This window comes from Notolepis coatsorum (genome assembly GCF_963971535.1).
Source record: "Notolepis coatsorum genome assembly, chromosome: 19".
Taxonomy (NCBI): Eukaryota; Metazoa; Chordata; class Actinopteri; order Aulopiformes; family Paralepididae; genus Notolepis; species Notolepis coatsorum.
Genome location: NC_140183.1, coordinates 58,153,050 through 58,170,974, shown reverse-complemented (window position 1 = coordinate 58,170,974; position 17,925 = coordinate 58,153,050). Strand labels below are relative to the sequence as shown.

The following is a 17,925-nucleotide window of genomic DNA, read 5'->3' as shown; positions in this document are numbered from 1 at the left end:
ATGCACACACACACACACACACACACACACACACACACACACACACACACACACACACACACACACACACACACACACACGACTATACTCTCATGTCACCCTTCCCTTCAAATCATTCTCATACAATAAGTTGGACTTCCTCCCTGGTATACTTTGCGAACACCATCTTTTTGAACTTCCTCTTTAATATACTTATAGATTGACTGGATTTGGTCTCCTCTTGTACAGTAGGTGATGCTCTTGTACAGTAGGTGATGCTCTTGCACAAAAGGGGGTGCTCTTGTACAGTAGGTGATGCTCTTGTACAGTAGGTGATGCTCTTGTACAGTAGGTGATGCTCTTGTACAGTAGGTGATGCTCTTGCACAAAAGGGGGTGCTCTTGTACAGTAGGTGATGCTCTTGTACAGTAGGTGATGCTCTTGCACAAAAGGGGGTGCTCTTGTACAGTAGGTGCTGCTCTTGTACAGTAGGTGATGCTCTTGTACAGTAGGTGATGCTCTTGTACAGTAGGTGATGCTCTTGCACAAAAGGGGGTGCTCTTGTACAGTAGGTGATGCTCTTGTACAGTAGGTGATGCTCTTGCACAAAAGGGGGTGCTCTTGTACAGTAGGGAGTGCTCTTGTACAGTAGGGAGTGCTCTTGTACAGTAGGGAGTGCTCTTGTACAGTATGTATTAGGTAAATTGATCTTCAGTTGAATTTTATTTTTTAATGTATTTTATTGTTGATGCTAGCTCTGCTTTCTCTTGTGAATCGTCATGGATCTATGTCTGAGTGGGTCTCTCCTTGGGACATGATGATATATATATATAATAAGCCATTAAACAAGAGTCTTTGAATTGGTCCTTCCAGACGCTGACTCTTACGGACACTTCCAAGTACGGCACCTTTGTCAACAACGAACGTCTGTTGGAGAACCAATCACAGATCCTGAAGCCCGGGGACTCGGTCACGTTTGGGGTCTTCCACAGCAAGTTCAGGTGTGTGGTTAGTAAGGAGGTTTCTAGTACAAGTGTAGGTGTGAAACACGCATGCAGGCCAAACATAGGGGTTATAACACTCCCCGGTAACAAAGAAAACACACCCATGTAAATGAAAGGAGAAATTAACTGTAGTATATTTGTTCTTTAAACAAAAGTCCTTGTTCGTGTCATTCATGTGACATTTAGCATTACATTCCTAGTAAAGAGGGCACAACAATGGGAAAGAAATACATTCAGCAAACGATTGGTGGTAAAAAGAAATACAATGAGTTTTATTCCAAACAAGCATTTAAAAACCCAAATCACCTGCTACCGAAAGTTAAGACAATATATCAGTGATACCCTATTGGTTAAGTTAAGTTAAGACAATATATCAGTGATACCCCAGTGATTAAATTAACAACCATCTTGACTGGAAACAGCTTGTGCAATTAAGATGTACTTAAAATGTTTAGCAAAATGATCCTCATTCTAGCATCATGGAGTGTTATTTTTGGTCAAAGGTGAGTTGATATGTCTATGTTGTTCATATGAAACCCATTCATTCATCTTTAGTAGTTGTGGCAGAATATTTCCTTTTGTGTAGTGATTGCCAGAGATCCAAATCAGGCAAAAGAACCACCTGAATATCACATTTATATATAAAAATAAATAAATAAAGGAATTATTCTTTTATAGAATCTTGGCAGTTCAGATAGTAGGTGCTTTTAGTCTGGCTCAAAACAGAATAGTTATTCATTTATTAATGTCATCTTAGGGCTGGGCGATATGGCCAAAAACGTTATCGCGATAGAATTATACAATTATTTTCATATAACTCGATATCGATAATTATCGTCGATATAATTTCTATCAAGTTTAATTAACTTCTTATGCCCGGCGCCGATGGACGGGCTATTAATAGACTTGTTTTGCTGCTGCGAATGTCTCGAGTTGATGTCGTCATCAGTCCGCCCACTAACAGTTAGCCAGAGCGAGCGGTGTATCCCATGACAGTGTACTAACTATCACCACACACCCACTCGTAGGGCTGGGCGATATAACGATAACGATAAATATTGCGATATATTTTAATAATCGATATCGAATATCGAAATAAAAAAATAATCGAAAAATCGTTTTTTTATTTTTTTTATTTATTTTTTTAATTTTTTTGTGACCTGCAACAGGGCAGTTTTAAAACCAGAGACAGTGGACAGACTTGTCTTTCTTGCCTGCAACTTAAAGTAATGGCTTTGCTTGTCCAAATGACAATACTGACCAAATTGAGATTTATTTTTCTCTTGTCCATTTATTTAGTTTGCTTTCTAATTTAAAATACAGTTTGAAACCGTCTGTACACAGTGTGCTAGCAGAACTAGACTCCAGTCACGAGTCACGGTGCACATGTGTGGTGGTTTGTCCACCAAAAAAGCGCCAAAAGATCGAAAATAAACTAGCAGAGCCAGAACTGTTCAACTCCCCTGGAGCCACAGCCAGCAGAGAAGCCGGTTTACTTTCGCTTTTAAACCAGCTGCAGCCTGAGAACTGGAGTGTGAGGGGATGTAACACTAAATATGGCGGCAATGACAAAGAATTGTTGCAAAATAAACATACATCTGTTGTTAAAAAAATAAAAAAAATAAATGTATACTTATAACAATTTCGATAATTATCGTTATCGAGAAATATGATAACATTATCATATCGTTATCGCGATATGATTTTTTTCCATATCGCCCAGCCCTACCCACTCGGCACGTAAACTATAAAATAGCGGCGTGCAAGCTAATTATCCTAGCCAGCCTTGTTTCTAATGTACTAACTATCACCCTAAAATACTCCGTTCCGCCCCAATACATTGCAACGACGTCCACCGCATACCCCACACTACTCTAACCGTGGCCTCAGAATTCACGTCACACACCCACTCCGCACGTAAACTATAAAATAGCGGCGTGCAAGCTAATTATCCTAGCCAGCCTTGTTTACTACTAGAGTCCTACCTCTCTACCCAGAGGTGCACCACGGGTCTCCTTCGCTGTCGGCCATCTCCTTCACTGATTGGTTGTTAGTGCGTGTGCTCATATCCAAGCTTGGAAAATCGATATATCGAAACTTTGCGACCACGTTTCATGTTTATTTCGAGGAAATAATTTATCGCGATAGTTATCGTTATCGTTTTATCGCCCAGCCATATGTCATCTTAAAGGAAAACTCCAACATTTTGGGAAATTAGCTTATTTAACATCTTCCCTGGAGTTAGACAAGAAGATACATACCTTTTTTGTCTCTGTGCATGCATTAGGCTTAGGGAACAGCTGCTCCCTTAGCGTAGCTTAGCTTCATCCCTGGAAGTTGGTCAGACTTGTACCCTGACGTTCCCTACAGTGCCGAAATACACTCCAAATACAACTCCAAAATGTTCCTGTAAACATGTTGTGACCTGTGTATTTACCACGTGGAGAAATAAAAAATAATTGAATTCGACAATTACGTTTTCTAAGCAAATATACTCTGAACTATTTTTTGCCTAACCACTCCTCTCTGGGCGCAGTCAGTGATTTCAACGTGAAGCCGTGTTTGTTGACATTCTCATTCATTCAAAGGATCCGAACCGATTGAAGTTTATGGATACCATGACTTAAAATCCTCTTACCTTGACGATTAACACTTTGATTGCCATGGGTTAAATTCATAATTTACCATCCCTCGCCAGCTCTATTTGTCTATGGAGAAGTTCCCCTTCTTTGCAGGGCTATAACTTTTTAAATTATATTGCTAAATTGCCATTATTATGGCCCATTCAATGTCCTATATGTATTGTTCAGGGTGTAGCAACGTTAAACTTTTTCATTCACATATTCATACTAAAATATGGTCTAAAGTATAAGTATGTTTTTATCGTTTTCTGCAGCTTTCTCCAGAACTTGATTTATAGCTCCAAATGCATTATATTGATGATGAAATACAGTTTGATAGCAATCGGCGCGAGATAACAAATTTCAACTGGACGTGGTTCTAGAAGTTACTACGTGTCATCTGATGATGACCGGATGGGCGGGGGATCGTTTATAATTCCGTGGGCAGCGTTAGATGATTCATCCAGAGTGGGTCATATGTTCATCATAGCAGTTTATATGGAACACGTTAGAATATAACGCTGAATCTTACCGTGGCTTCCTCGCGCCGCTGGCAGATGAGCGTGGAACAGAATTTTTTCTATTATGGGATGGAGAAATGCCCGATCCATTTCCAGGTTGTATAATAGTATATACGTCCAAATCATGTTGTTTTTTCGAGTTATTTGCACCGATCGATGTTCACTATGTCAAGACGGAGTCTCTTTAACGATAGCGAGTGCCCGGACCACATATGGATGAGCACTACCGGTTCAAAGGCTCATTTCCGGTTGGCGATCTGCCGATCGGCCACCAGATGGCGCTCTTGAACCGCTAGAGGGGAGGGGAAATATGATTTCGGTCACAGATTTTAGAAATATTGACATCAAAGACGAGTTACGGCGTCTTTGGCAGAATGAGCATGGCTAGGAATGATGTCTTAACTCGTCCCCGGCGATCATAGTGTTAAAAGCCTCCCCAATTTAGAAAACAGTATTCCAATGGCTGGTCTTGATAGGCTGCTAGCTAACGGAGCTAACCAACAAACACAGAACCGGGCGGACACTAAAGCAAATAACGAGAGCAATGACTTCCTTTCTGGGGGGTTTCAAAATAAAAGAGCGACGTCTATAGCAGCGGAATATGTTTATTTTGTATTTTAAGTCATGGTATCCATAAACTTAAATCGGTTCGGATCCTTTGAATGAATGAGAATGTCAACAAACACGGCTTCACGTTGAAATCACTGACTGCGCCCAGAGAGGAGTGGTTAGGCAAAAAAAAATTCTGAGTATATTTGCTTAGAAAACGTAATTGTCGAATTAAATTATTTTTTATTTCTCCACGTGGTAAATACACAGGTCACAACATGTTTACAGGAACGTTTTGGAGTGTATTTCGTGACTGTAGGGCACTGTAGGGAACGTCAGGGTACAAGTCTGACCCACTTGCAGGGATGAAGCTAAGCTACGCTAACGGAGCGGCTGTTCCCTAAGCCTAATGCATGCACAGAGACAAAAAAGGTATGTATCTTCTTGTCTAACTCCAGGGAATATGTTAAATAAGCTAATTTCCCAAAATGTTGGAGTTTTCCTTTAAGCAGTGGTCCTCCGCACTAAGCACCTCCATGTCTCCCCCCTCCTCCTCCTCCTCCTCCAGTGTGGATGGTCAGAACATAGTGGTGTGTTCGTCCTGTGTGGACAATGACAGCAAGACGTCTCTGTCCCAGGCCCTGCTGCCTCTGGGTGGCAAGCTGGTCAGCAGCTGGAACCAGGACTGCACTCACCTGGTCATGCCTGCTGTTAAAGTAACCATCAAGGTCAGGATAGGACCTTTTCCACTCACCGTGTGTGTGTGTGTTGGGGCAGTCCAGTTTCATCATTCAAACTTGGCAACATTTTCGAACTGTAATGATGTGTTCAAATCAAAGGTTTGAGGGTAGTTCGGTCTTTCATTTCTATTCATTTCAGTGTCTGCTTTCCAGTGTCTCAGATTAATGTAATCATGCTAAAAGTCACGAATCGTCTTCCAAAATGTGCCTTTACCGGTATGTTTATAGGTGAAATATTAACATGGGGTGCCTTGCTCCTAGAGACTGCATTTTTCTCTCTCTCTCTCCTCTCTCCTCCTCTCTCCTCTCTCCTCTCTCTCCTCTCTCCTCTCTCCTCTCTCTCCTCTCTCCTCTCTCCTCTCGCTCTCTCTGCTGACGTGTCCGGCTCTCTATGTGCAGACTATCTGTGCGCTGCTGTGCTGTCGCCCCATCGTCAGGCAGGAGTTCTTCACGGAGCTCAGCAAGGCCCTGCAGCAGAAACTACCCCCTCCTGAACCCGAGAGGTAGAGTACCACCCTGTGCAGCATGCACACACACGCATACGCACACATACGTGCATGCACGCATCCGCATACACACACACGCATACGCTCTTGAATTATTTATTTACGACCACATAAATGTAAATGGACGGCACTTATAGTGCTTTATTCGAGTCTTCCGACCACTCAAAGCGCTTTACAACTTATGTCTCACATTCACCCATTTACACACACACACACACACACACACACACACACACACACACACACACACACACACAAACCTAAACTAACGTTACAACTAACCTAAAGTTAGTTTAGGTTCGTGTTAACGTTAGATAATGTACAAAATAAACTTATTTCCGCTGCTATAGACGTCGCTCTTTTATTTTGAAACCCCCCCCGACAGGAAGATATTACCCTCGTTATCTGCTTGAGTGTCCGGTTGTTGTTTTTCGTTAGCTACAAGTTTCAAGTTTCTTTAATAGTTGTCATACAGAAGTACAGAATACTTTTGTACAAAATGCTTCTTACTGTTGCGCTCCAGAGACTGTGCATGACAAGATAAGTATGAAATAAAAACATAGTAAAAATTAGAAGAAAAAAAAGAGGTCACAGTGTTCAGTTTAGACATATGTACAATGTTCGTAGACGTAGTTACCATACAATATACAATACTGTGCAGTGTACTAATATACAATACTATATAGTGCAAGGCATAAATGGACGAGGTGCAGTTTAGGTACAATTCACAGTAGGTGTACGAGTTGTAGTGCAAATCCTTTATCAATAAATATAAAGTGTAAGTGTGTTTGTGTGATCTAAAGTGTGGAGAGTGGGTGCTGCAGTGTGTTGTTTGAGTGAGTGAGTGTGTGTGCGTGTGGGTGTGTGTGCTGTGTGCATTTGATGGTTGTTGCATAGTGATTATTGTTCGTTTAGCGATTATTGTTCGTTTAGCAGCCTGATGGCCTGGGGATAGAAGCTCCTTCTGAGTCTTTCTGTGCTCGCCATAAGACTCCGGTATCGCTTGCCTGACGGCAGCAGTTCAAAGAGGCAGTTGTTCGGGTGGCTCGAGTCCTTAATAATTCTCTTAGCCTTCCCCTTGCACCGCTTGTTGTAAATGTTCTGGAGGGTGGGAAGCCCCCCTCTAATTGTGCGTTCGGCTGAACGTGTCACTCTTTGTAGTCTGCTACGGTCTTGTGCAGTGCTATTCCCAAACCAGGAGGTGATGTTGCCGGTCAGGATGCTCTCTATTGTACATGAGTAGAAGTTCCTAAGGATCTTCTGACTGACTTGGAACTTCCTTAGGCGCCTGAGGAAGTAGAGGCGTTGTCGTGCCTTCTTCACAACACTGTCAATGTGTGTGGTCCATGTCAAGTCCTCGGATATGTGGGCTCCGAGGTACTTGAAACTGTTCACTCTCTCAACTGGTGCCCCGTCGATGCTGAGGGGGCTGTAGTCCTTGACCCCCGACCTCCTGAAGTCCACAATCATCTCTTTTGTTTTGCTGACGTTCAGGGAGAGGCAGTTCTCCTGACACCACTGTGACAGGTTCTCTACCTCTTCCAGGTAGGCCCTTTCGTCGTTGGCAGAGATCAGGCCCACCACTACTGTGTCATCAGCAAATTTGATGATGGTGTTGTTGTTCCGCTGTGCTACGCAGTCATGTGTGTACAGGGAGTAGAGGAGGGGGCTCAGAACACAGCCCTGGGGGGCCCCTATGTTGAGCGTGATGGATGAGGAGGTGCAGTTGCCGGCTCTTACCACCTGGGGTCTGCCCGTCAGGAAGTCCAGGACCCACTGGCACAGGTCATAGTTCAAGCCCAGGTCCCTGAGCTTGGCTATGAGTTTGGAGGGGACTATGGTATTGAATGCTGAGCTGTAGTCGATGAACAGCATTCTCACATAGTTCCCCTTCCTCTTGTCCAGATGTGATGCTGCTGTGTGCAGCACATGGGCTATGGCGTCCTCCGTGGACCTGTTGGGGCGATATGCAAATTGCAGAGGGTCCAGGTTGATGGGGAGGGAGGAACAGATGTAGTCCTTCACTAGCTTCTCAAAGCACTTCATGGCTATGGAGGTGAGGGCTACAGGGCGGTAGTCGTTGAGGCAAGCGGGCGTCGATTTTTTGGGTACAGGGATGATGGTGGACTTCTTCAGACAGGTGGGGATGACGGCCTGTTCCAAGGACAGGTTGAAGATGTCAGTGAATACCGGGGCCAGTTGGTCGGCACAGACTTTTAGGACGCGGCCGGGGATGCCGTCCGGTCCTGCTGCCTTCCTGATATCCACTTTTTTAAAGATCCGTCTCACCTCATGCTCTGTTACCCTGAACACTGAGTCTCCATCAGCAGACCCCCCCCCCCCCATTGCCGTGGTTTGTAGGCTGGTGTTGTTATTCACAGCCTCAAACCTCGCATAGAAGGAGTTGAGATCATTTGCTAAGGAGATGTCACTGTTCAGTTTGAGGGGGGTTCCTTTGTAGTCTGTCATTGTTCTGAGGCCCTGCCACATGCCTCTAGAGTCAGCCTGTTCAAACTGAAGTTCAACTTTATCCCTGTAACGCCGTTTTGCCTCTTTTACTGCTCTCCTGACGTTGTATCTTGCCATCTTGTGTTCTTCCATGTTGCCTGTCACCAGCCCGGTGTTGTATGCTGATGTGCGCACTTTCAGAGCCTCACGGACGGATTTGTCTACCCAGGGCTTTTGGTTTGGGTAGATATTAATTTTGGTGGTGGGGATTATTACTTCTACCTGAGTACAGACATAGTCAATCACCGTTTCGGTGTATTCGTTAATATTGGCTGTGTTATCACGGAGTACACTCCATTCTGTGCTTCCCAGCACTGCTTGGAGTGACTCTACTGACGTCACGGTCCAACGCTTAACCTCTCGCGAGACCACCGGCGTTCGCTTGAGACACTGTTTGTACTTAGGCAAAAGAAAAATTGCGGCGTGATCGCTTTTACCGAATGGACTAAGAGCCTGTGACTTGTACCCATTCTTAAATTGCGAGTATACATGGTCTAATATGTTCTCGCCTCTGGTGGGACAGGTCACATGCTGATAGAAATTCGGCAGCACCTTTTTAAGACGCGCGCTGTTGAAATCCCCCAAGACCAAAATGGCCGCGTCAACGTTAGCTGCCTGGAGTTTGTTTACCTCGTCGTGAAGTTTTGAAAGTGCGACCTCAGTGTTCTGTTCGCGTGTGGTGGAATGTACACTCCGATGAGGATGATGGACGTTAACTCTCTTGGGAGGAAGAAGGGTCGACATTTTATCGTGATAAACTCCAGGTCTGGGGAGCAGTGGTTAGACATTTCCTTTGTGTTGCCTAAATCGCACCACTCCTTGTTTATCATGAAGGCAATGCCGCCTCCTTTCTTCTTTAGTGACTCTAATGCCGTCCGGTCTTTTCGTAGAACGAAGAAGTGGTCTGCCGGTTCTATTGCATGATTCGGGACATCTGGACTCAGCCAAGTTTCTGTGAAACAGAGGACGTTACAATCCCGAATGTCCCTCTGGAATTGGATCCTTGCTCTGATGTCGTCCAATTTGTTTCCTATCGATTGCACATTGGCCAACAATATGCTGGGCAATGTGGTTCTGTGTCGTTTGGACCTCAGTCTGTTCCGGACCCCGGCTCTCTTTCCTCGTCTTCGCGGCGGCTTTTTGTCTTGTCCGTGGCCGGCATAACAAAGGATCTCGTCGGGCCATTTCTGCTGTTCAGCGATCCGATCCAGAGAGCAATCCAAACGGTAAGTTTTTCTTAATCCAATGTCAATGATTGACTGACGGTCATACACATATAATGCACCAACAGTTGGTGCAAATAAAACTCCTAATACTATAAAAATTAACAAAATAAAGCACAGTCTCGTCGGAGCGATCAGAAAGGCAGCCATCACAGCAGCGCCAGTTTGTCACTGGTTTGTCACGCCTAGTTTATCACAGTAGCAGCATATCAACACCAGCCATGGGAATACTGTTTTCTAAATTGGGGAGGCTTTTAATCGTCAAGGTAAGAGGAGTTTAAGTCATGGTATCCATAAACTTCAATCGGTTCGGATCCTTTCGTGACTGTAGGGAACTTGAGGGTACAAGTCTGACACACTTCCAGTGATGAAGCTAAGCTAAGCTAACGGAGCGGGCGTTCCCTAAGCCTACTGCATGCACAGAGACAACAAAGGTATGTATCTTCTTGTCTAACTCCAGGGAAGATGGCAAATAAGCTAATTTCCCAAAATGTTGGCGTTTTCCTTTAAAATAATTAGACATTTCCGTTTTCTAAGCAGATATATACTCTGAACTATTTTTTGCCGAACCACTGCTGCCTGGGCGCAGTGATTGCATCACCTCAAAAGCCCAGTTTTTTTAAAAAGCAACAGCACAAATACCAAGACGGCACAATAATATTCACTGCTTGGTCCTCCTTGGAAGGCCAAAAGTCATGTAACACACACACACACACACACTGCATTGAAACACCAGAGAGGCTAAACTAATCCATCTATTCACTATTGTTTTCAGTTTCTTCCCTGAGTTCGATGAGCCCAGTTTGGATAAAGAGGAAGTCGACTTGAGAGAGAGGCCCGAGCGGAAACGCCTCTTCAGCGGGAAGACCTTCCTCTTCCTCAGTGCTAAACAGGTTTGGTCCTCTACCTTCGCCTTTAAGAGTTAACTGTGTGAACCAGCGGGAAGCAACTCTAGCAAACGGTCATTTACAAGGAGCAGATAAAAGGCCTAACATTTATTTCAAGTGTGATATTTGCATTTGGAATATGTTGCTGTCAACTCTCAATATGAGGTCCAAACAGCTGTCACCATCAGTGAAGCAAGCCATCATTAGGCTGAAAAATCTAAACAAATAGATAGCAAAAACATGGTGTGGCCAAATCAACTGTTTGGTACATTCTTAAACGCACTGCTGAGCTCAGCAACAATATTGTGTCAATGTCCAAATATATATTGACCTGACTGTACAGCCAGTGAGCAGGTTGTGTATATTATGGTAATACAGAGTAGGCTACTGATGATACATTTTTAGAGGGCAAGGGCCGTGCTTATCGCCAACATAATGATGCTAAGTGATCGTCTAATCACTTAGCAGTGGAAATCGCTGACAAAGACTGATTTGTCAGCGATTTCTGACAAACATGAACGTATGAGACACCACTTTAGAACCTCCAGTAAATGCTCTATTGAGATCCGACTGAAAAGGCCTAATTTCATTGTCACGCTCCGTAGAGCGCTGGGTGTGACCACTCGTATGGTGTTGATATATGAGCGTCGTGTCGGCCCGGGAAGAAAGATACTGCCCCGTGAGATGAACGTTGTCCCTTACAAACGATGTTGTGTGATTAAAATTGACCTTTCGGAGATAATTGGATTGACGTATGTGACCGAGAATGCACCGCACACCAGTACACGACCACTAGAACCCAACCAGTTGAACCCTGGTACAGTAGCTTCTTTATTTCTATCACTACTAGGGATGCTCGATATTGGCTTTCTTACCGATACCGATATACTGATATTGTCCAACTCTTAATTTCCGATACCGATATCAACCGATACCGATATATGCAGGGTTCCCCCCCCCCCCCCCAAAAACGGAATACTTTCAGGTAATTAACATTACACATCTCTTGTCGTGGAATTAACACAACATTATGCATACTTTGACAATAAATAAACTAATAATTTGTTCTTACTTGCTTGCCTGGGTGAATAAAGGTTAAATAAATGTAAAAAGAAAAAGAAAAATAATTGAAAAACCGATACCGATCTTTCCCGATATCACATTTTTATGCCAATATCGGCCGATAATATCGGACATCCCTAATCACTACTAGTTGCTTCCAGTCGGCTCCGTTCAGTTCAGCTAGTAGCAGAGGCTCTGTTGTGATTTTTAATGCACAATAAATATTCAACATTCTCTTTTGAGACTCCGCCTCAGACTCTTATCATTTGGTACTAAAAGTTAAACATTGTCACCGGTATGGCTGTCCGCAACATGTCATTAATTGTGTGCGAGAGGTCGATCAGTTAGCCACATTAGCGTGAGCTAGGTTAGCCACTAGTTAACGCGAGCTAGATGGAAATACAAACAATGTAACGTTACTGCATTACTGGTGAAAAAGTGATTTACCTTGGAATACTCCTTTGCCAACTTGCTGTACTTTGCTTGCAGGTCTGTAGCTGGATTATGAATAGTCCCAACTTTAGCCAAGGTAACGTTAAGCTAAAACTAGCTTTTCAAATAGCTCTTCAGCTAATGCTAATAACAGAGCTCCCCATCACACTGCTCTGTCGGGACGATGGCATTAAGAAAAGTTATAATTATTTTGTCTCGTCTTGTTTTAGTCAACAATATCAACATACAAGAAGGAAAATTTCATCCTGGTTTTTGTAAATTACATTTCTGTGTCCTCAGTTGTGGTCAACGATATTTAATAAACTATTTAGTCTCGTTAGCGTCACATGGTCTTCAACAACGTGATGTCACGTCTCGTTGTCATCATGAAAAAAACCTTTGTTGACAAACATCTTTCGTCATCATTTTAGTTGACAAAATTAACACTGCTACTGACCCAACTCTTCCACTTTTTCTCCTGTTTTTTCTCTACTGACCTAACTCTTGAATTGTAAGCTGCAACTTTGACCAAGTGGATTTTGTCACATCGGAATTATTCATGAATCCTTATACTGACATAATCAGTCATACTTCTAGTAGTCATATCAGAGCACTAGTAGTCATTTCAGAGCCATAGTAATCATATCAGAGTCATAGTAGCCATATTAGAGCCATAGTAGTCATATCAGAGCCATAGTAGCCATATCTGAGCCATAGTAGCCATATCAGAGCCATAGTAGTCATATCAGAGCCATAGTAGTCATATCAGAGTCATAGTAGCTGTAACTGCCCCCCGGCATGGTGATGAAATAAAGATGCGGTTATGTTTCGTACAGGTGCTTTTATTCTTTTTCTCTTTTCTTTTGCATTTTAGCATAGCAGCACTGTAGCTTTTCTTTTGCAGTCGTCGTTGCACCGTGGTTGTACAGGTTGTGACGGTTGCACCGTTTGCCCCATTTGCACCGTGAAAACTATGACAGTCAAAACACAAACATACACAATTAGTTATATTGTTCACAGAACCACAACAAAGCACATAATGCGTTCAAACAAACATTTGAATTTAATGATATCAAGGGTGAACTCGTCTTCCATAATAAAAGGGCATTTAGGGACACTAATAATTAGGGATGCACCGATATGAAAATTGGCCGCCGATACCGATACCGATTGTTCAACTAACACTATCGGCCGATACCGATACCGATATTTGTATATTTGTATATAAGTATTTGTAAATTTTTTTTTTTTTTTTTGTATTTTTTTTTTTTTTTTTAATGAAACTACTGTATATTTGTATGTGTATGTTTGTATTTGTAGGCCTCTTTACTTACTTAAAAAAAGGAAACATCAAGAAATATGTTTATGGTATCACTATCTCTCTCCCAGTATCGTCTTGCGGCCTGCAGAGGGATACTATTTTCTCAACCAGAGCTTTCAACCAATGCAATGGAACCATTCTTGCGGCCTGCAGCAGGATACTATTCTCTCAACCAGAGCTTTCAACCAATGCAATGGAACCATTTTGATTGACAGTCGATTCGGCCAATTACGCCACACCGGTGACCGCTAGCACCCACCTCCTGCTGTCCTTACCACCAATCGGCAAGCGTTTATAAATGTTTCTACTTCCGGGCATTCTGTTTGCGAGAGCAGAACACACTTAGCTACGTTAGCTCCCCGGCCCGCCGACCGGCGCTCCACGCATGACCAAATGAGACATAATGATTTTACTGCAACAAATGTTATAATAAAACAAAGCCTTTCTATACATTTGTCTGGTTGAAAACTTTATTAACAGATTGCAGAATGTGTAGTTGGGTACGGAATGAGCAACGGAATGGAACCGAGCTATGAACGTACTAACGGAGTAATGCCTTGTTTACTGCTATCTTCGGGTAAATAATATGCTTGTTATTGAACGTGTAACACTTCATTTTAACAGCAGATACTTTCTTAAATGCCATCTTCCCGAGAGAGGGTGTTGACGGGGAGTTGTGTTATTAATAGCATTGAACAGCTAACCGAAAGCTAGCGTTAACTATTGTTAAAGGTTTAGCCATAACGTTACCTTGGCTAAAGTTGCGGCTATTCATAATGCAGCAATAATGAATGAATGAATGAATGAAAACTTTATTTAACAGATTGCAGAATGGGTACAATACAGTACGGCTCAATACATACAATTGTTAAGGGGATGCAGACCTGAGAAAGACGTTTGTCTTGTTTCCATCAGGGTCCCCCATTTTCAATTCATATAGACATTTATGACATACATAACATACATGACATTTATGGCATAGGGACATATAGGTATTTAGTACTGATACATTTGTGACATAGGCGGTATTCAAATATACAGTACTGTTACCCCTAGATCCTGACAGAGTATATACATATGATGGGGAGGGGACTGTACATTAGGAGGGGGTGGGTGGGTGGGAGGGGAATATACATACGGCGGGGAGGGAATATATACATGCGGTGGGGAGGAGACTGTCTATTAGGAGGTGGTGGGGGTTTTGGGCATTTACGGTGGCCAGTTTCGAATTGCAGCCTCCCGTAGGTGCTCTTTAAGGGCGGTTTTGAATGTGGGCAGGGATTCACATTCCTTTACAGCTTTGGGTAGGGCGTTCCACATTGTTGTGGCATAATTGCGAAACGTGTTTAGTCCCTTGTTTGAGCCGAATCTGGGTTTAACATGATTTGTTGAGCTTCCTCTGGTGTAGTGGTTGTGGTATTCACTGACCTTTGGGAAGTATTTTGACATGTACATGGGCACCCCGGTCGTATAGTGTATATTGTAGACCAGGCCCATTGCAAGTTGCTGTACTCTGTCGTCTACTCTAAGCCATCCTAGGTTGGCAAAGTGGGCAGGGGTGAGGTGGGTTCTGGGGTTCAGGTCAAGTAGTAGTCTGACCAGTTTGTTTTGTGATGTTTGTAATTTTGTTTTAAGCGCCTTTGAGGTGCTTTGGTACCATGAGGTGCACGCATAGTCATAGTACCCTTGAATGAGTGCTCCTGCCAGAGTCCTCAGGGTATTCTTGTTTACCAGAGAGGAGATCCGGTACAAGAATCTAGTTCGTTGGTTGACTTTTTTTATTACATTGGATGCCATTTTGTCACAGGAAAGATTTGCCTCTAGGATGGAACCCAGGTAGGTAATTTCGTCTTTCCTTGTGACAATATTGTCACCCACTGTAACTGAGAAGCCGTCGGTCTTGCTGAGTTTGTTATTTGAACCGAAGAGAATGGACTCTGTTTTGCCCATGTGTAATGATAGTTTGTTATCAGCGAGCCATATGCAGATTTTGCCTAGTTCCGTGCTGAGGGTTTTTTCAACCTGCAATTTGTTCTTGTCAGAGACCAGCAGGGCTGAGTCGTCCGCAAACAGGAACAAGTTGCAGTCACAGGCTGACGACATGTCATTTGCATAAATTAGGAAGAGTAGCGGTCCTAGTATGCTTCCTTGTGGAACACCACAGCTCACTGTGAGGGGGGGGGATAGAGTACCGTTTACCTCTACCATCTGTTCTCTCCCCTCCAGGTAGGATTGCATCCAGCTCACTGATAGGCTATCAAAACCAATTGCTTTTAGCTTGTCCATTAGAATGGAGTGATTGACAGTGTCGAAGGCCTTTTGTAGGTCCAGCATGACCATGCCGCAGTATTTGCCAGCGTCCACCTCTTGTTTGATGTGGTCGTTCAAATAGAGGAGGCATGTGTCAGTGGAGTGGGACGTTCTGAAGCCAGATTGGAATTCGTAGATTAGGTTTTTTTCCGCCAGGTACTTTTCGACCTGTTCGTAGACTATTTTCTCCATGACTTTCGAGATGGAGGTAAGAATAGAAACAGGGCGGTAGTTGCCTGGGTCTAATTTGCTGCCCTTTTTGTGTAGAGGGGTCACTCTCGCAATTTTGAAGTCCTTGGGGACGTGCCCCTGTTTTATAGAGAGGTTTATTATGTGTGTGATGACTGGGGTGATGGCGTCTCTGAGGAATTTGGAGGGGATGTTGTCATGGCCAGTGGCCTTGTTAGGTTGGAGGGCGCTCAATTTTTTGAGTACCTCATCGGTTGTTACCATTTCAAGTTTGAAGTCGTCTTTGTGGACCCCTAGGTTTTTGTAGTATGCTACTATGTGTTCTACCCCATAATGCCCTGAGTGGGAGGGTAGTTTGTTTACCAGTGTTGTGGCTATGTTTGTGAAGAAGATGTTTAAGTAATTGGCTACATCCAGCTTGTCTGTGATGAGCGTGTTGTCCGTCTTTATGTTTATGTTTGAGAATCTGGTTTTAAGTTTTTTACTGCAGCCTAGTTGATTATTGAGTAATTTCCAAAGTTCGCGGGGTTTGTTTTTGTTTTCCTCAGTTTTGTCGTTGATGAAATTTCTTTTTGCGGTTCTGATCATGGTGTTTACGTTTAATGACTGCAGACCTGCAAGCAAAGTACAGCAAGTTGACAAAGGAGTATTCCAATGCAAATCACATTTTCACCAGTAACGTTAGTCTTGCATCTAATAGCTAATAACGTAGCTACGTTAGCTGCCCGGCCCGCCGACCGGCGCTCCACGCATGACCAAATGAGACATAATGATTTTACTGCAACAAATGTTATAATAAAACAAAGCCTTTCTATACATTTGTCTGGTTGAAAACTTTATTAACATATTGCAGAATGTGTAGTTGGGTACGGAATGAGCAACGGAATGGAACCGAGCTAATGAACGGACTCGGAGTAATGCCTTGCTGCTATGGGTAATAATAATATGCTGATGTTATTGTCCGTGTAACACTAACTATATAACGCTAATGCCACAAAACGAATGCCTTGTTAATCATAAGTAGTTACTTTGATGCAGTAGATTGTGTGTGTGTGTGGGGGACGGCGGGCGTTGTGCAGGTAGATCGCGCGAGTGAACTTTTTTTTTTTGCCTTTTGACGCTACACAAATTGATGGGTATTTATCGGCGACTGCTATCGGCACATTTGAGCTTATCGGCCGATAGGCCGATAGCAGTCAACAAGGCACTTATCGGCCGATACCGATACCCGACCGATATATCGGTGCACCCCTACTAATAATAATAAGTAACGTTACTTGTTCGGCAGCAGGTGCTCTTGATTAGAACCGAATCAGTCAGTGCACCACTTTACATGTCTACAACACGCAAAATATAGACATCTTCAATAATAATAATACATTTTAGTGTTCAACGTACCTTATTCCGCTTTACCAAGGGGTGTTAATTACTGAAGTAAGGTCCTTGTACTCTATATAGTTCGCTGTCTGCTCCGACGTTGTCTCTGGGTTACTTCCTGTATTAGTTACAGGTCTCTTTTAGAACAAACAGGATGCTGTGACCTTTATACTATAGAAAAGACGAGCTCTGTCCCCATGTGGACACTAAAGGAAAATGCACAAGCTGCAACTGAAATATTAACCCAGGGTTTCTTAAATAGAAAGCTTAATATTCTGAGCTAATAAAGAAAAGTTGATCATCTAGACCAATGTAAATGAAAGCTTACTGATAATAAAGATGATAGGCATCTTGACCCTTGGCGGTCAGTTACAGTAGCCATATCAGCCATATTAGCCATATCAGAGCCATAGTAGCCATATCAGAGCCATAGTAGCCATATCAGAGCCATAGTAGCCATATCAGAGCCAGTAGCCATATCAGAGCCATAGTAGTCATATCAGAGCCATAGTAGCCATATCAGAGCCATAGTAGCCATATCAGAGCCATAGTAGCCATATCAGAGCCAGTAGCCATATCAGAGCCATAGTAGTCATATCAGAGCCATAGTAGTCATATCAGAGACATAGTAGTCATATGAATGAATGAATGAAAACTTTATTTAACAGATTGCAGAATGGGTACAATACAGTACGG

At 43.1% G+C, this 17,925-nt stretch overlaps 1 protein-coding gene across 1 annotated transcript in view; it reads left to right on the top strand.

The window, feature by feature from the left end:
* Positions 1 to 17,925, top strand: part of nbn (nibrin) — a 43,751-nt gene that overhangs the window by 4,563 nt on the left and 21,263 nt on the right. The window contains 4 exon segments of the mRNA XM_084335832.1: positions 853 to 980; positions 5,243 to 5,402; positions 5,814 to 5,917; positions 10,427 to 10,544. Of these exon segments, the coding sequence (XP_084191958.1) occupies positions 853 to 980; positions 5,243 to 5,402; positions 5,814 to 5,917; positions 10,427 to 10,544 (510 nt within the window).